The sequence below is a fragment of the Sphaerodactylus townsendi genome, linkage group LG12 (genome assembly GCF_021028975.2).
Source record: "Sphaerodactylus townsendi isolate TG3544 linkage group LG12, MPM_Stown_v2.3, whole genome shotgun sequence".
Taxonomy (NCBI): Eukaryota; Metazoa; Chordata; class Lepidosauria; order Squamata; family Sphaerodactylidae; genus Sphaerodactylus; species Sphaerodactylus townsendi.
The window spans coordinates 28,222,057-28,241,476 of NC_059436.1; the positions used below are offsets into that span (position 1 = coordinate 28,222,057).

The window sequence follows — 19,420 nt, forward strand, 5'->3', positions numbered from 1 at the left end:
GGGAGTCCAAAGCTATGGACTCCCAAAGGGGGTGCCCCCATCCCCCATTGTTTCCAATGGGAGCTAATAGAAGATGGGGGCTACACCTTTGAGGGTCCATAACTTTGGGCCCCCTGAACCAAACTTCACCAAACGTGGGATGTATTATCAGAAGAGTCTCTTATTGATACCACCCAGGTTTTGTGAAGTTTGGTCCAGGGGGTCGAAAGCTATGGACTCCCAAAGGGAGTGCCCCATCCTCCACTGTTTTCAATGAGAGCTAATAGGAGATGGGGCTACACCTTTGAGGGTCCATAACTTTGGACATCCTGAACCAAACTTCACCAAGCCTGGGTGGTATCATTAGGAGAGTCTCCTAATGATGCCCTGAAAGTTTGGTGCTTTTCTAGCTTAACCATTGCACCCCTGAACCCCAAATTTCCCCAGATTCTCCTTTTAAATCCACCCCCTTTGGAATGGATTTAAAGGGAGAATCTGAGGCCCTCAGTTTAGAAGAAGAAGAAGAGTTTGGATTTATATCCCCCCTTTCTCTCCTGTAGGAGACTCAAAGGGGCTTACATGGACGTAGGTAATGGGTGGGGGGGTTCTCGGGTTTGAAGCTCCTTGCCCTTGCTCCCTCACAACAAACACCCTGTGAGGTGGGTGGGGCTGAGAGAGCTCCGAAAAGCTGTGACTAGCCTAAGGTCACCCAGCTGGCGTGTGTGGGAGTGCACAGGCTAATCTGAATTCCCCAGATAAGCCTCCACAGCTCAAGTGGAAGAGCAGGGAATCAAACCCGGTTTCTCCAGATTAGACTGCACCTGCTCTTAACCACTACGCCACATTTAAAGTGATGCTGTTTCAGGGTGGGGGATAATCCACCCCAAAACAGCATCACTTTCAATGTTGTTTAACTAGGGACCCCAGATTCTCCCTTTAAGGTGGATTTAAAAGGAGAATTTGGGCTCTCTAGTTTAAACACCTTTGAAAGTGATGCTGTTTGGGGGTGGATTCCAGCATCACAGCGGCTGCCCGGGGGCGGGGCCCAAAACTCAGATTTTGCACCAGGCTCCATTTTCCCTCTATGCCTCTGCCCAGGGGAGTCTGCCATCCCCGACCTCAGAGAGCTGCTTTTATAAGCACTAGGCCAAGGGCGGGGCTTGGGGAGGCGTGGCTATACCCTAGGGGCGGGTGGGGGTGTGGCCCCACCCCCAAACCCACCCACCCCCATAAAAAATCTATACCTACGTCCCTGGTGCTGCCTGATTCCATCAGAATGTTTTGAAGAAAGAAAATTTTGGGATTAGAAAGATCAAGAAAAAGGCAACAGTAATGTTTGTAGTTATAAGCAGTTCAGGCTAGGTGGAGAAGTGGAGATTTGTTAGTGTGAGCGGGTGTGGGGGACTAAACCCAGAGTCAGCAATGCCTTCGGTTTTGTAAAGAGCAGGTTCCTGGATATTTTTATTTTCTAGTAAAAAGAAACTGATCGGAGTCCTGCATGAATAGCCCAAAGGGAATAATAACATTCCTGGAAATCGACACCATCACGTGGTTTAGAGACAGTAAAATCCCTAATGCCGTAATCAAGGTCCAAATAGTATAAAAATGTAATAATTAACTAAGATTATTGAAAATATGCTGTTCCTTAAAGGAATGCCAAAATCTGCAGTGACAGGAGGTGTGTGACTTTACCACAGCACATGCTTGTATGAGGAAGATCCCTTTGTTATCTGGTTTTTTCCCTTGGTGAATCTATGTCCCGTATTTAGTCCTTGGAGAGATGGAAATTAAAAAAAATGTTGTTAATGTGCACCCTCATGTTTTGCAGGCTTCTTTGGCAAATTTGGTGTAGTGGTTAGAATGCTGGACCAGGATTTGGGAAACCAAGTTTCAAATGTTCACTCTGCCACAGAGGAAATTTGCCATTTGGTCTATCGCAGGGGTCCCTCCCTAACCTTTTTGACCCTGCAGTTACCAGTCATGGTGACTGTGACAGGGCTTTTCTTCCAAATGAGTGGACCCACACAACTTCTTATGATTTTGGAGGACTAGGTTTGTTTTAACTGTAAAGCTTCCTCTCAGTTATAAGATATTATCAAGGTAGAAAGTGTAAAGAGTTTGGGTTCACTGGCATGAGGTACATTTTGTGGTGAGCGAAAAGAATACAGAAGTCACTGAGGCAGGAGTTACGACAATACAACAAAGATGTATTTATTTACATTTTGTTTTTAGACAGCAGATCAGCAGCACAGGCCTCCAGACTGTCTACAGAGAAACTTGGCCATGGCACATAAAATGTAAGCAAGTTATAGCTTCAGAGTGTGGCTTGAATGCTCTTGAATGCCTGAAGGTGCAAACAAGCTTTCCCTAACTAGCCCCTAGGTTAGATCATTTCCCACATAGGATTCCACCCACACCAAGCGTCACACTAAATGGTAGGAGGTCTGTTCATCACCAGAGACAAGCCTAACAACCAGGTACTCTGTCCTCCCCCAGAGGTAAAGCTAAACCACTCTGCTACACTACCAGACAGCTCTACCCTTCAAACTATTTGCTTTTTTGTTGAGGGAGACCCACACTATGGCCTTTTCTGCATTCACAGCTTACCACAGATTTTCCTAGTGGTCGGATCTTGTATCTTGGAAATGTTTTCTCTAAAATCATTCCAAACACCTCTTGCCCCTTGTCGGTTTGGGATTTCCCCCCTTTTGTCTCTTCAGTTATATTTATTCCACACACTAATGCTCCGCACCCAGCCCCCACCTCTGAACTCTCGCTATCCCCCTAGCAAACTCACCCCGCCCCCCTACGGAACCCCCCCAAATCCCCCTGCTGCCGCCCGCACAAAAACACTCCCAACAAACCTTTTCCTCCTCTGAGCGGCACTGGTCAGCAACTCACTGGCGCTAGCCATCTGCGAGAGGACCCCAGCCCAAGTGTGTTGCCTGCTGGTACTGCTTGTAGGAGGAAAATGGGGTTTTTTGCAGAAGCTATGTCAACTGATGATGCGGGGAGTTAGGAATTGGCAGGGAAGTTTAATATGACCAAACTGGAGCCTGGGGGGGTAAGAAGCGGGAGAACATAAAAAAATGAAACCCCAAGAAGTGACCCAAGCGAATAGAGTCTAGGTTGTCTGCCCCCTTTGGCCCCCTACTTCCACCAGTACTACTGCTGAAAATCTGTTATACCTGATAGGGGTGGGATGTTATTAATGATACAGAAGAACAGCCCTTTTCCCCATTTTTTTTCTTTTGTGCTGGACAGCAGCTTGGAGTATTACTGCACAGTTAGCTTTTGAAGTGGCAATTCAAAAATGTCTCAACCTTCATTTCTACTATCGAAAACCACCACCCCAAATGGAAGCCAGAATAACTTCTGGTGCTGGCACCATTACCTGAAGGAACAGAAAACTTAGTCCAACCCCACCCACCCCTGCAAACAAACCACGTTTTTTCCCGCCATTGATCTTCAATAATGCAAGGTCATTACCGCAGCAGTCCCCTATTACATACAGCAGTTGTAGATCTGAGACAGAGCACCATGTTCTTGCTGCTTCGGAGGAGGTGACAGCAATTCTCTCAACTTCTTACAGGATTTCTTTGGCCCACAGTGGGCTGCTCCTGTGCACAAGCCTTTCCTGTCTGATCCTTCCACTGAAACAAATTTGCTTTGCAGCAGCGCATTCTCCTGATCAACTATTCTCCTTCTTCTGTTTTGGAGCCAAGCCTCAGCAAACACCTGGCAAGAGTGACTGCCAGACACCAATGATGGATGAACCACTTCTGATAGAGCTGGACAAGAAAACAAAACCTCTTTTCTCTGGGCCAGTTTCGTTTTAGCCTTCTTTCTGGTTTCCTTTTCTAAAAAAAACTGGAGCAGGCATGTGAGCAACTTATGTTCTAGAAGAGGAAAGGAAACAGATGGTGGAATGGCCATTTCTCATCTAGAAGAAGACTATGAAAAAACTGTGGGAATGTGGCTACACCTGCTGCAACACATGCACACTGTGAAGGCCATAGGAGCATGACAAGGCTGGCTGGTGTCTTTCTTGACCCTCTTGTCTGAGGAATGAAACACTGAATTGATTGTGAAGGTTTCTTCTGTTCAGTGGGGTCTAAGTCACCTACTCTGGATTATGCCTCCTACTCCCCCCTTGGCAGACTTTGTGCAAGTTAAACTGAACCCCAAGAAGACAAGTGGGAGGTGGGCCTTCCCCAGTCCTGCCAAAGCCAAGCTCCATGAAGGAAGACCAGAAAACTGATTAAACACTCTGGGCATCTAGGATTATATTTTCCAGCTTCTCTAAGAATGACTCTAAGGTGACTCTTTGGAGACATTCACTGAAAAAAACTAAAAAGATGCAAAGAAACTTGAAGAGTCCTTTTCTCTAAGGCCCCTTCTGCACACGCAAAATAATGTGCTTTCAAACCACTTTCACAACTGTTTGCAAGTGGATTTTGCCATTCCGCACAGCTTCAAAGAGCACTGAAAGCAGTTTGAAAGTGCATTATTCTGCATGAGCGGAATGAGCCTGACAGTGGAAGATGGCATAACCTTCCCTTTTTATTTCTTTTCACCTGAAAACCTTTTCCCAAAGCTTCTGGCCAAAGGATTTCTCAGTCAAGAGGTTAGACTTGGAAAGGAGATCAGCCTCCCACTGTCTAAGCCACAGATTGTAGCAAATAACAATGTTGTTAGTTGATTAAGCTTAGTGTTGAATCGTGAGAGGCATCTGCTCCAAACTCTTCTTTTTTCCCCTTATTCCTAACATAATTTTTAAAATATAAAACATGACAACATAGCAAAAGAGAGCAGAAAACACTGGAAAGAGAATAATAATTTTTAAAAATACAGAAAGCCTCCTCAAAAAGGTTCAATTTTCAAAAAGGTGCAATTTTCACCCCTGTAATTGAATGAGATAATAAGGATTTTCAGGAGTTATCTTCACTGATTCCTGTTTGGAGAAATAGAAAGCTACCCTTTCTTCTTACGAGAAGTAATACAGAACTGTATAACCCCACCCAGTTTTTTTTAAAGCAGGAAGAGAAGAAGAGTGGATTGTGAGTAATAACAAGGACCATCTACTTCGAGAGCTTATTGGGTCAGAGACAGTTCTGTCATTCAGCTTGGAACATTATTTAGAACTTATTTGAGAAAATAACACCTTGCAAGAAGAATGCCCAAAAGCAAAGTTCTGCATTTACACCTGATAGATATACCTCTCAGGAGTTGCTGGCTAAAATTGACTTAATATCAGAAACTATTCTGGATAGCAATAGAAAAGTGAATAAAATAGATGATAATCTGAACAACATTAAAAGGAAAGTTGCAAAAAAATACCTCTTTGGAACAAGGTATCAATCATTTACTGAAAGATTTTAAAAATATGAACATTATGATGGATACTTTGGAAGAGCAACTTACATATTTGGAAAAAGAGAAAGAAAGAGACTCTTAGGACTTATTATTATTGAAAATGAGACAGAAATAGAAATTTCAAAGAAAAAGAAATTTCAAAGGTACATGAAACAGATGGCAATGTTACACAAAGAATAATGCAGACTCTAGCTGACTTTCTGGGAAAACCTGAAAATGAGATTAATGTAAAATTTGTTTTATTTACTTATTTATTTGACTTCTATCCTGCCCTATCCCCACCTCCACAACCAGAAAGTTCCTTGATCCAGACTTTTCCTTTTGAATCACTGCCAGCTCTTTATGAAACTGAAAGGGCATTCAGTGTTTCAGGAACTGTAGTCAACAAACTTTGCACAACCTTTGAATGTGCAACATTTTTGTTTGAAATCCTTGGTTCAGCATCAAAGCTCAATGTTGCAGTTCTCTTAATCTTTTTCCAGTTGAACATTCCAGGGCTTCAAAAAAGCAAAGCTCAAGTTCTTTAAAATGAGAAAAAAAAGTTTTTCTTTCATGGATAAATATGCCTAATGTTAAAAATGTAATTCTAGATTTGATTTGATTCGTATGCATAGCTGCTGTATTAAAACTTTGCCGGTTAATCCAGTAACCCGGGAAACATTGGAAGCTTGTCACTTTTCAGTTGCTCCACCGCACAGGAAAGAGACTGAGTCAGCTACAGAGGAAGCGATCTATCTGTCTGACATATCCCGCCTCCCTTTCCAAGAATTCACCTGTCCCTGGAAATTTTCCGTGCATCTCAGAGCAGGTCTTACATTTTTATTTTTTTTAAAGGAATAGGCATTCGTTTGATGCACATGATGCTACGGCGACGTCCCTGTTCAGTGTGAGTCCCCTTGTGGTTTCTGACCCTGCAAAATAATTCATATATTGATCACGTTCCGTCAATGAGACGGCTCTGATCAAATCAGAAGACGCATTCTCACTAAACTACAATTCCCGTTATGCTTTGGGAGGGTGCAGCGCCGTGAATCGCTCCAGTCTTTTACTAGCATCATTATAGTCTAGTACAGGAATTAGAGGATTACCACCTAAATACAGACGGAAACCCTCAAAAGGGAGAGGGATGCGAGAGAGCAGCTATTTGCTTCCCAAGATCCCGAACCCAGGGCCGCGAGGTCCTGCTGCTGAGGCTGGGGGGGTGGGGCTGACGGTTTGTAAGAAGGACGCAAAACCACAAGCCAACGGAAATACCCTAAACACAAAAGGACCTCGTGACGATTTTGCAAAAAAAAAAAAACACCAACAAACCAACCCTCATGCACTGTTATTAATATTTAACTCACGAGATTGTTCAGGAAGCCAGATAAAAACGGGCTCCTCCTCCTCCTGCCCCCAGCATGGCAACAAGAAACTTCAGACCCGGCTGGAATGACTGCAGGGAAGAAGGAGGGCCGCGTGCTGATTTCAAGGCAGACCAAGAGAAGGTGAAGGCGCTCCTCTGCTCTGCCAAGTCCAAGCGGCAGACCAGCAGCAGCCCCCTGGGCGAGAGATGGGCACCTACATAAGCACCTTATTTGGTAAGAAAGTGAGATTTTTTAAAAAAGGTTTGGTTGGGTTACGATTCATATGCCTTTTATCATGCGTAATGCTTTCAATGAGGGTTTTTCAGACCAGGTAGTGAAAGGTCCCAAGCCCATCTTCTGGGGATGCAGCTGAAAAATTTCTAGCCTTGAGGGACTCCCCAAACATGTAAGCTCACTGTACTAAAAAGGCTACTTCAGGGGGATTCCCTGTGCCACAAAAGAGCAATGAAACCTGTCTCCTTTACAAGGTGTGTTTTTTAAATTGGCTCTGTGTGTGAACAGAGTGCTGTCACACAGATATTAAATGTATGAAATTACACACCCCAAGATGTAAGGAGGGTCAGTGCATTTTGAAACGGGTTTCAATGTTTAATGTTGAAATCCTGCTGGATGGAACCTCCATGTTCGGAGGCAGCGTACCTCTAAATACCAGATGGTGGGAAGAAATGGTTCACTCATCATACCCTGCTTGTGAGCACCTTGATCTATCTGATTGGCCAATGGAGGAAACAGGATACTGGAATAGATGGACCATCTAATCCACCAAAGTTGTTGTTATGTTCTTGTTATAACTGTGAAAGAGGACCAGGGCATTGTTACATGGAGTCATTTTTTTTCTGTGATTTAAAGTGTTTTGGGGAGTTTTGCATCTAACAATGATCACCATTCATTCATTCTTCTGTTGAACAGTCATTTTATCATCTTATAGACCCCTCCCCTCCCCCCACGCCCCTGCATTCATAAAAGGAATTTATCCTCCTTGAAACAATATAGTGTAGTGACTGGAAATGTGAGCTTTGAACCAGAAAACCCAAGTTTTGGCTTGTTCTATCCTGAGCCAACTATTTCTTAGTGACTGATATATGGCAGTAACTCTGACCCACTTGACAGGGTTGTTGTGTAAATAACTGAGCCTATTTTGAATACTCATAAAATGCAACAGAAGTGCAATTATCTCTCCCCCTCCCTCCTCTACCCATCTTTCCTGACAGGTGCATGACTGATAAGAGAGTTGGGGAAACATATAAGGACTCAGAGGAAAATTCCACTGTGGGATGGCTCAAAGAAAGCACACCCTTCAAAGTTACAATCCCACCCCTCCCCCAGTTCCTTAAATTTTAAAAGGACATTTCCGCACAGGTGTCAAACTCGTGGCTCTCCAGGTGTTGTGGACTACAGTTCCCATCATCCCCAGATGATGGGAACTGTAGTCCATAACATCTGGAGGGCCATGATTTTGACACCTATGGAAGGATCCTTAAGAGGAGACCAAGGAGTTCCTGTCCTGCAAACCAGTCCCACCTTCATGTTAGCCTCTGGCCATGAGGAGCCTAGTTTCCTTCACAGCAGGGGTTCCCAACCTTTTTGAGTCTGTGGACACCTTTGGAATTCAGACCAGGGGAATGTCTACAGTCAGGATCTAATGCAGTTCCATAGGGCTGTAAGATAGGGTTGTTCCACCAGGCATTTGGTTGAGGTGCAACAGTTACCATCTCTGGCCTCCCCACCCCACAACCTGCTGCCACCCCCTTCATCAGGGGGTAATTTCTTTTTTCCATTCCCCCCCCCCCCTTTTAAGATCTTTTTGAGCTCATTGGAAATGAGATGCCTGCGCCATCTTAGCTGTTTGGGAAATCTCGATTTTTATTGAATGTATTGTGTTACATGTTGTGAACCACCCCAAGCCCAAGAGGGAAGGGACAGTATAGAAATTTAATAAAATAAAAATAAATAGTGGGCACAACTACAAAATGGCTGCTGCAGGAGGCGGAGCCAGCGATCACAAGGGCTACCGCAAGAGGCAGAGCCAACCATGAAATGTCAGGGCGCGTGAGGTCACACCTAAGTGCAATAGTAACTTTTCAGTATTTCACACCAAAGCTGTGTTTAACAAGATGCCTTTTATAATGAATTGTTTTACAATATTTTCTTGTATATACACAGCTTCATTCCATGACTGGAGGTAAGATCTTTGTGTTGTGGTGGCAACTGACGCTGAAGCAACTTTAAAAAAATCTGCAGTCAATTAGATCTCCAGTGGCCAATCAGAAGCCCTGCTGGACAAAAGCTTCACCTGGCCCAACGCATTTTCTAAAAATGGTTGGCAGGTGTCAGAAAAGGAGTCAGTGGCACATTGGCACCTGTGGGCTCAATGTGGGGGAACTATAGGCTGTTTCCTTCCCTTCAGCCTGACTCTCAGTAGCATTTGGCTGAAGTCTCTTGGTTATCAAGAGCAATTCTTGTTATCTGCATGTTTGAGGGAAAGGTAGGGGCACGGTGCTATCCCAACAATCTGGTAGTTTTCTTTGAGTCCCGGGAAGATTCCAACTTTGACCGTATCTTTGACCGTATCCTCCCACCCACACACTGTCAGCTTGGACTCAAATTGCTATTTGCAGGAGTCCCTCTTTATCAATATTATAGCAATAAAGGAATGAGCAATCGTAACTGCCATCTCCATAAAACACACCTGGAATGTGGAACTAGACAAAGGCTGTATTCTTCAATCAATACGTAATAGAGCACTTTCAAGTGTACGTATCTCTTTATAAAATCAGCATTGTTGTGAAATCCTTATGAGGCAGTTGGGTTGGCAAATAACCATTTAGTTGCTCTTAACTGCCTGAATAAAAAACCGTTAGTGAAAGTTATGTGTAAGTGCCCACTAAAGGCAACCCTTTAATGAGACACAGTGAGACATCTGCCTTGGGCCATAGGGTTAAAGGGCTACTACAAAGGGCTGGTGGACAGAGCTGACTGCCATGGGGACACAAATGCCTGAGACAATTTCCTGGGCAGGCTTCGACCCAGGGCTAATCTCATAACAACTGCAGTAACGTTACCAACCTGGGACTATCACCCTTGCTTTTTAAGCACTGGAATCTGAGGCTTGGCCTGCATACCTAGTACATAGGCCCCTGAATCATTTACATAATTGTAATGAGCTCTACATGGGATGCCATTAAATACAGTCCCATAATTTCAGCTAGTGCAGAACACTACAGGCAGGCTTCTATCTGGTAGTACCAAGAAAAAAAATTAAGAAATGGGTTTACAATAAACCATTTCCAAACTGAAACTGAAAATAAATCCATTCTTTTGCAGCTGTAATATTGCTTAAGGGAGAGTTATATTAGCCAGTTCCTGACATGTTCTTTAAGTAGCTCACAACACTCACAGTTTTAGAGGTGCAGAAAACCAAGAAAGGATGCTGGAATTTCTGCTCGTACTGAAGTAAATGGTGCTGGCTTTTAAGGTGCCATTAAAATCCTTTCCTTTTAAGAAAGGACACTGGGATAGATCAGTTGCTCAAATGAAGGCAGCAATCTTATCAGTCATGGCTGCATGGATCTAAAATGCCCTTTGGAGTAATAGTTTGTTAGTACTAAGCCAATTATAAGAATTGCTTATGGTTTATCAGTGGCAAAGAAAGAGAAACCAATTGCCCAATTGTGTTTTTTTCCCACAAAGTGAACTTCCAAAGTGAACTACCAAAGGAACTTCCATGTTCTTGTTTCCAATGTTGTTACTTGTTCCAACAGTCAGAAATCCTGACTTTGGGGATCAGACTGTCTTGCCACATAAACTGTCTGCCCATATTAAGACACAAGCAACCCAAGTTCAATTACAATTTGAATAATGCCTTGATTTTAACAGTAGACCATCCTTAGGAAGCACAGATCTGCGGATCTGAAATACTTGAGCACACCCATTACACTTAAAATGTCTAGCTGGAGTTGGGCACAAGCTCCCAAAATGTAAATCAGTATGCGCCCATAAATCCTTGATAATCTTGGTCTTCCCATATCACACTAGCAGGGCAGCTTTTGACATAATAAATAAGAGCAGTTGTACTCCTACAGAGTACAGAAATAAGACCAGCCATACTCCTAGTTATTCGAACTATTCTTTTATGGTACCCCCTCCCCCCAAAATAAGTCTGATTCAGACTGATATTCTTCAGGATGAGAAAAACTGCACTTGTCTGAATGGAAGAGGATGTGGAGAATGATCATTTGCTTTGCTCAAGACTAGGTTCTTGTCTACTTATGGAACAGATCACAGAGCTTTTAAAAATCTGCTCCTAAACTGTTCCACAGGTGGAAGAAGCACAGAATTTGACACACTACTTGTTTTCCCATCCAAATTTCCGGCACCTAGAAAACTAGATGTCAGGAAGACGCCTTCTATTTTAGCTGCCTCCCTGGCCTGGTAGTTTTCTATGTGCAGGGATTTCTCCTCCCCATGAGGGTACATCCAAACATGTGACAACTACCTGCATGCGGCCACAAGCGTATAGGAGCGTTGAATTTTAGGAAGAAATCTAACAGGACTGGGGAGACAGATGTGATATTCAGAGAGAGTAGAATAAATATGTGTGGGAAGGGAGCAGGATTGTGGCAGCAGCTGCTGCTTCTGACTTGCATTTGTTCATTGGAATACAGAGCATATATGCAGATGCCTATCCTCCCATACATTCATTTTGCCCACAACATCTAGAAAAAATATTTTCCTTTTCTGTACATCTTTGGTTGAAAGAAAAGTGAACATGAATAAAGCATGTACCTTATCAAGTCAGCTGTCATCCATAGTAACTCAAAACCTGGCCGGTGCTAAGATCAAATGAATTGTTTTGCTTCAAGTTTGATCTGGCTGCTGATCTCCTCCCAAAACCGTTACAGCCCCACACAGTTGTTGATTGCATCAATGCTGATGTTTACAGTCCCAGGCAAGTTTTATCTTCTCTGCTCTTTTCCCATACTCATTAATTTCCCCTTATCTGAGTTATAAACTGAGTTACAGTGCCTAGTAGGGTTCATGAATCCCACTAAGTGCTGGCCACAAACAAATTGGCGTGGCTATCTGGTGAACGCACAAGGGGTTTTGCTACTCCAAATGGCTGAGCCCTGTGATCCATCAGAGAGGTGCAATGTCACCTGATATTTTCAGTGGCCAGAGGATGCTGCTTTTTGGGGGAGCAGAGATAGCCTAGAGTCCTTCCATACATAGCTGCCTCTGCAATATTGCGAGTCTCAAATTTTTAACCATACTCTGTTCCATGAGCATCCCTGAAAACCTTGCCTCACAATTAACAACCACATTTCCTTGTTCTTGGGGTTTACAATATATGTGCGATTTCAATCTTAATCAGACCACTGGTGAATGTAACCTAATAGTGTAAACCTTTAATTAGAAATGAGACCCTATGCATACCTGAGATGTGTGCAACAGAGAGAGAGAGATTAAAACTCAGTGAATAGTCTAATAAGTTTTAAAATATTGTGTTAAATGGTAACAAAACTTAATTTTAAAACAAATTACCAATATGCTTGCCAATTTGTCTCAGTACATGTGTGCTTTTTAGCCAGAAGCTGAATGCTGGTGGGCAGAAGCAGGATGGCTTTTTAGTACTTAGTTAACTGGATGCTACCTAAACACTCTCACTTTTGTTTCTGTAAGAAAAAGCACTAGAGACTTGGAATTAATTGAAAAGTCCCTGAAAAGTCAGGGAAGGGCCTGGAATATCCTCACAGGGACCTGGCCTTCCATGGCTCTGTCCTTCTCAGAGACTCTCCAAGGGCTCTCCCAGCCCTACCACCCAAACCTTTTAGAGTGAACGTGTAGGTTGACAGGAGGTAATGAAGTAGCTATACATCTGTATCTATCTGTACTAACCATTAACTCAAGATTTGTTAGAACTTGTTAGAATCACTTATCACCTGATTCGCTGCAACATACTGACAGCTACACTCTGGATTTATTTATTACTATCCCACTTTTCTGCTTAATTCAGATGCAGAATGGCTTATGGCACCGTTGTCCCCTCCTCCCTTTAACCTCACAACAACAACCCTGCCAGCAACTGGCCCAAGATCATCCATCTAATGAACTTTTGATTTGAACCTGGGTCTTCTGGATCCTAGTCCAACACACCAACTACTACATAACAACCATTCTCTCATTATTGTGGAAAGACAGAAATCTCAAGAAGCTGGAATTGTGAAGCTGTTTCTTATCAAAACAGTATTTAATAATGATGACATGAAATTGGTTGACAGCCCTGGGGAACTCAGGCATAGGATGGAGTCCAGACAGTAAAGAAAAGTACATTTATCCCTGGGTGAATTTTTCTCAGAGAAGCATTAGGATCTGAAAAACTTACACGGTCAGAAAATAATTTTTTTTGATCAAAACCGTATCCAGAAACCGAATGTAAACATTCAGCATCTTGTATAAATAAATGGGGAAAGATTTGCATTTCACAATTAGTATTAATATAAGATAGACTAGCTTTAGGACAGTCACTTAATAACTGACTACAACTTGGAAGACTGCAGCATCTGCAGTGGTTTGTTGGTACTATAGCTGTCTTGGTCTGTTTTCGTATATGGTTGGCCTTCTGAAAAAAGTAGTAATTTTTGACGAATGCACTTGAGGTTATATAAAAAAAATATCAAGCTTACAATTAATGTTAGAGCTGCTTGTGCATATACAATATGCAGAATCAGAAACTTGGTTCAACTGGTATTCAATTAACAAATTGCTACAAAAATAATATTTGATGAACACAGAGGAATTGGCCAAGCCAGCTTCCACTCAAAACACAGGAAATGTATCAGGCGTGTCAGAGTTTCATTAGCTTGTAATTCAACTGGCAACTTATCAGAGTTTTGAAACTAAATTAAATAGGAAACAAGTCATTCAGCCATTGTGCAATTGTTGATTCCCCCTGAAGTAGTCAGTTTCATTTTTGTGTTATCGCAATTGAGACAGTGCTTATGAAATTAAACTGGCCAGTTTCCATTTGAAGCATCAGAATGGGGTATGTCATCAACCACTGCTTCCAATTATAAACTCACGTTTTGTAGGATTCTGTATTAACAGTGGGCACTTAAAATCTACATGCAGCATCTACAGTGGTTTGTTGTACACAAATACACCTAGGCAAGAAAGTAGTATGTATATGCCACGATTGCAGTGGGCTCAGAATTCATCCTCCTGAAAGCTTTTCATTAAGGAATCAGCTCCCCTCCCCCATCTAGCTCCTGTGCCTACATGGATGAAAAACTCCTCTGTATTGTTGGAGGAAGAGACTGTAGTGCAGGGTTGTCCAACTCTGGCACTTCAGATATTCATGGGACTACAATTCCCATCAGCTCCAGAAAATGCATTCTGTACCCCTTCATTAAGATTATCCTTTTGTCTTCTACAGGTGACCTCACCCAGGACATCCCACTTGCCCTCCATCCAGATACCAAAGGATCGCAGATCATTCTAGACACATCTCGGAGCATAGCCACCAGAGTAGCCACCTTCCATGATGGTATCGTCTTCTCCAACCGGCCAATTAAAGTTAAAGAGAAGGTGACCTTGGAAATCCTAAAGGAAGATGGCAGATGGATTGGTGGCTTAAGGTTGGGCTTCACCTCAGAAAATCCCTCCTTGATGGACTCCAAGGATCTGCCTCCATACGCTTGCCCTAATCTGGTCAAACAAGGGAAATGCTGGGCTGCTGTCATACCAAACGAATATGTAGGCGAGGGCACCATTGTCAGCTTCTGGGTGACCAGGAAAGGCAATGTTTTCTTCAGCATCGAACATCAGTCTGGCTCTTACTTACTGCTTGAAGATGTTCCAGTCAAGAAGCCTCTCTGGGCAGTTCTAGACATCTATGGAAGAACTAAAGCTATCCTGCTTCTTGGTAAGTGACTGATGTGTTCGACTGGCCAATTTGCTGGTTTAGGATGAGAGTCTTGTTCTGTTTAGAATAGATGGTCATTTTTTTTAAGTATGGGAAGCCATACTTCTCTGGCCAAGCTGTTCTCTGGACTTGACCCACCCACCTTTATCAACCTGGCTTATAATTATTACAGCTGGGGCCCATACTGGAGGCAGACATCTGAGTATACCCCCCCAAAAAAATCATTCTCCAGATGTGTATCTCAACATCTAAAGCATGAATACAGAAGTGTAGGTTTGCAAGCATGAGGGCTTATGGGTACATCAGTCTGCGAGACTGAATTGCCTGCATCTCCTTGTTAAGTGCATTTGGGCGGGGGGTGGGGAGTGATGTTGGATTTGCTTCTGCTGGATTTGGTGCCTAAAAAATCCGATTAGCCTAGGAGCTTTTGTCTAGTTCAGTCAGGGAAAAAGCTGACATAGTTCAGATGTGGCATCTGAACTTTCTCTTGCTCTGCAGATCCCTCAAAACCAAAGACATCCAAGTATGAGTCAAGTCAACTGCTGTTGAATGCAGCTGGGCAGAATGGTGAGTATCTGGAAAAGCCCTTATTTTCTGTAGCAAACAGTGAATTGCTGTACTCAGACTGTTCCATTGATAGTTAAATCCGCCATCCCCTCCAAATATCAGGTAAGCTCAGCCCTGACAGGGATCCCACATGGAATGGGATGCATTGTTTGTTTATAGAGTGCACACTGTATCCTGTCATCGCAACATGAAAACTCGGTTTCCACCCACACAGCCTGTTCTAATGAGATTTCAGTTGACGAGAGAGCCAGTGTGGTGTAGTGGTTAAGAGCAGGTGCACTCTAATCTAGAGAACCAGGTTTGCTTCCCCGCTCTGCCACTTGAGCTGTGGAGGCTGATCTGGTAAATCAGATTAGCTTGTGCACTCCAGCACATGCCAGCTGGGTCACCTTGGGCTAGTCACAGTTCTTTGGAGCTCTCTCAGCCCCACCCACCTCACAGGGCATTTGTTGGGTGGGGGGAGGGAGGGAAGGGAGATTGTAAGCCCCTTTGAGTCTCCTTATAGGAGAGAAAGGGGGGATATAAATCCAAACTTTTCTTCTTCTAGAAGTCTATCTGTATTTTTTGGTAGTCACATCCTCCAGCTCATGGAAGGAGCAAAGAAGCAGTTTAAGCCATTTGAGTATGACGGAAGAGACTGGGTGGGGGCTTACTTGGTGTTAGCTAAAACTGGGATGCAGTGCGGGTGTGTGCACACAACTGTTTTGAAGATTTGAAGGAAAACTAGTAGTTGTGCAGCCTCCCTTGCCTCCACTATATTGTGCTTGCAAATTTGCAAATAAACTAGTATTGGCAATAGCATTAGTCTCAACTTGTGTTCTCAGCATAAGGAACCAGTCTGCAGATGCCGCCCCCAGACGTTCCTGCCATTCTGAGAGGTAGTTGAAGAATTATGTGCCTTCCATATTGTTTGTTTTCCACCTTTTGATTAAACGTTTCTGTTTTTCTAGAATCTGTTTGCGGGCATTTCAGTGAACACAATAGCATTGGCAAGGAATGTGTCATTTGCCTCTGCCGCAAGGCCAACGTAGCGATGCTTCCTTGTTGGCACTCCAACTTTTGCTTCTTCTGTGCTACCAAAATTCTCTACAGCAGTGGCTGCTGCCCTTTGTGTCGGCAGGAAGTCAAGAAAATACTTTGTATATCGGCTCAGGCTGAGGAAGGCATTCCAGCAAAATGGCTGGAAGAAGTCGACGGCAGCCAACTTCCTCCCTGACGAAAGCGTAATGTTGTCCCTGCACCTGTAAGATTTCCATCTTGATGGGAACCAAAAAGGGCAACAGGCAGTTGACCGAAGGGACTTATAGAATGAATCAGAGAGAATGGGCTTAAGAGATCTCCTCGTTGCAGAGTTTCACGAAGTCAACATCCAAGGAGAGAGAGAGAGGAGTGTGGAAAGCTTGCTCAAAAAAGAAAAACCTGTTTCCAGTTTTAAAAAACAGAACATCACAGATGGATTTTTGAACAGCTCCTTCTAAAATCCATTTTAGAAACAAACAAGACTGCTGGTTCACTTTAGCTGCTGTTGAACGTATCAAAGAAAAGCTGAAATTATACCTATGTGGACAATGATGCAGTGCTTTTAAAGGACAGAGTTGCCAACTGCCTTGAGAAAGAGTCTGAATGGGATTTTACTAGGTTATGTAATTTACAGTAACTTTCAGTTAAAGGGGGCAGGACATTTTTTTCTCCGGGCCTATTTACAGTGGTAAATAAGAACAGATTTTTTCTCAAAGGATGACAAATAAGACAAGACCACTGGAAGCTGCTTATACCTATTTCCCACCTTCTTAGAAAACACAAGCCACTTCAGTTGTCTTTTGGAGGAGGTGTCAGACGAGCAGATTTTAACCATATTATTCATACTATTCTATAGCCTTCAAGAAAGAGCTACCCTCCAAACACAAGAAAGAGATACCCTCCAAATGGAATAGATAAAAGTCTTTGTGTGAGCGTTTTGTGGAAAATGAATTCTGAAAGTTGAAAAAGTGATGAAGCTCTAAAGAGATTCCCTAGTTACTGAAGGGAGGAAATCACATGAGACCTGTTGGAAAATACTTCCAGCCACACAACAAAAACCTTTCAGTTCCTGTGAAGGAATGAGATACCTGCAGGCTTTGCTGCCATCCCACACAATATGGGAAATCCCCCCAGAGCCTGGCAGGAGATGAGATCATAAAGGAATTCAAAGTTGGCGTGAGGCAGGTTTCCCATCCTTTGCTGAAAGGAAATTAGTCAAGCTGTGCCTTTGAGGACAAGAGCAAGGGCACACACAAGAAATGCATTTAATGTATTGCACTGGGAGAAACTGCGGGGATAGAGGGAGTGAACAAGCAGGGCAGATAAAACAGTGATAGGGAGTCAAGTGTTTGCACCTCCCCCCTTCCGTGGTCTTATTCTTGTGCCTTTAATTGCAGCTCGACACATGGAAATCAAGCAGGGTGAATTTCTTCCCCAGTATGGGATAAAGTGATGGAGAATTCCCATAACTGTGTTGTGTTCTTTTGTAACACTTTGAATCTGAATTGAATCGTACGATATATTGTTCATTGCCTCATGAGGGGTGTTTCCAGATGCAGGCAGTGACAACATACCATCTGTCTTAATTTTGTTGATTTAAGTGGGGATGACTGTTTTATAACTATATCTGTACATTATTGTTATTTGCTTTTATACTTTATTGTCCAGAGAATTATGAAATAAAAAACACACAATATATTTCTTATCCCAGGGTTTGGACTGAATTGCACCGTAAAGGTTAGCTGCAGTGTTGTGGAGCTGTTACGAAGTTGTAACTTCAGTGATAGGGCTTTCCACCGAGCCCATTCTTGGATGCATAATAGAAAGTACTGATTGAAACAGACTAAGAATGTAAGAAAAGCCCTTGTTGCATCAATTCAAAGGTAAAAGCCTATTTCTAATGGATCCAGATGGACATAACCAGGTATCCCAAAGCAGGGTACAAGAGACAAATAATTTTCTTTATGATCCTCTACACTTACCCACACTACGCAATTAGTAACAAGGCAAGTGTATTTTTTCAAGGTCTCTCAAGAAAGTGGCTGTGCGTTTTCCGGGCTGTGTGGCTGTGGTCTGGCAGATCTTGTTCCTACCAGACCACGGCCACACAGACCGGAAAACCCACCACAACCAGTTGAATCCGGCCATGAAAGCCTTTGACAATATCTCTCAAGATAGCTTATTAGAAAATAATTAAACTATTCCATTAGTAACAAACACCACAGCATGCAACCAATTTGGCCACTGCTGTTCCATTAACGGGACTTTGTTCTCAGCCCTCTCTTCTTATGCCAGCCTCCCCCAATAGGGGGAGCAGAACAAAGTCCCTTGAATGCAACAGCAGCCGCCAGATCGGCTGTATACTACTGCTACAATCCTGTTCAACTGTAATGGTGTGGTTTTATATTTTACTGTAAGAATCAGATTTAGCATTTTTGCTGTCTGATGACACTGGGCAGATTAGACAATGAGGGGAGGATTGGGAAGAAAAGTCAATCTACAGAACACTTAAGTGCAAGGGCATGTAAGCATATCTACTTCTCCCCTGCCTGGAGGACATCTTGTGTGTGTTTCCCATGCCGTGCTCGGGGAGGTAGGAAATGATGTAAAAGTTCCTCTTCCTGCCAGCGTAGGAATGCCCCCTTAGCCCTTTTCCTGCCTCTACTGGGAGAAAGAGCAAGGGTGCCTGCTCTCAGCAAGTTACTTGATCCAGCATTTCTAGCAGCCATTTATTGGCAGAGTGCTGATAGCCAAAGGGACCAAATTACTTTGCAGGAGAGGGATTACCAGCTCCATCCAAGGGGGAGGGGGCTGAATCCATCACTGAGAGCTGGGGCGGGTTGGGGGAGGTGCTAACGCTAGTTGGCTTCCGACAGCTGTTGCCCTGTTATGCTATCAGCAAAGGTTTTGGACTTATACCACTTTTTCGGCTTCCTGGCAGTTAGGACGCTTTTTTGTGATTGGCCTCCCCATATCACCAGAAAGCCTCCTTGGGAATGGCAGGGTGGTGGAGCTGCTGCACTGTTTCTGGGCCCCGGCCCTTTCGATGGGGCTGCCCATCTTTCACAGTTCTCATATATTAAGCATTCACTGTAAGTGGAAAACTAGAACAATAGACAGAGGGTTAGAAAAAAACTATTTTGTCTGATGTGCTAATTTTTTTTATTTGCATGGACACCCAGATTTGTAT

The 19,420-nt window shown here is 43.3% G+C and overlaps 1 protein-coding gene and 1 long non-coding RNA gene across 2 annotated transcripts in view; one reads left to right on the plus strand and one right to left on the minus strand.

The window, feature by feature from the left end:
* The window catches only part of LOC125441835, a 24,934-nt gene extending 18,107 nt beyond the window's left edge, over window positions 1-6,827 (minus strand). Inside the window, exon 1 of the long non-coding RNA XR_007245916.1 lies at window positions 6,702-6,827. This is a non-coding gene — a long non-coding RNA (uncharacterized LOC125441835). The remainder of the gene's footprint in view (window positions 1-6,701) is intronic.
* On the plus strand, window positions 6,800-17,935 carry NEURL3 (neuralized E3 ubiquitin protein ligase 3). Its single transcript, XM_048512769.1, has 4 exons — window positions 6,800-6,935; window positions 14,155-14,643; window positions 15,142-15,210; window positions 16,161-17,935. Exons 1-4 carry the CDS (start codon window positions 6,908-6,910, stop codon window positions 16,424-16,426), a joined length of 852 nt encoding a protein of 283 aa, XP_048368726.1. The 5' UTR covers window positions 6,800-6,907; the 3' UTR covers window positions 16,427-17,935.
* The last annotated feature ends 1,485 nt before the right edge of the window (window positions 17,936-19,420 follow it).

Coding starts and splice junctions, on each gene's coding strand:
- NEURL3 (XM_048512769.1), top strand. CDS start 6,908: ATGGGCACCTACATAAGCACCTTATTTG. Junction 6,936..14,154: donor CTACATAAGCACCTTATTTG/GTAAGAAAGTGA, acceptor TGTCTTCTACAG/GTGACCTCACCCAGGACATC. Junction 15,211..16,160: donor GAATGCAGCTGGGCAGAATG/GTGAGTATCTGG, acceptor CTGTTTTTCTAG/AATCTGTTTGCGGGCATTTC.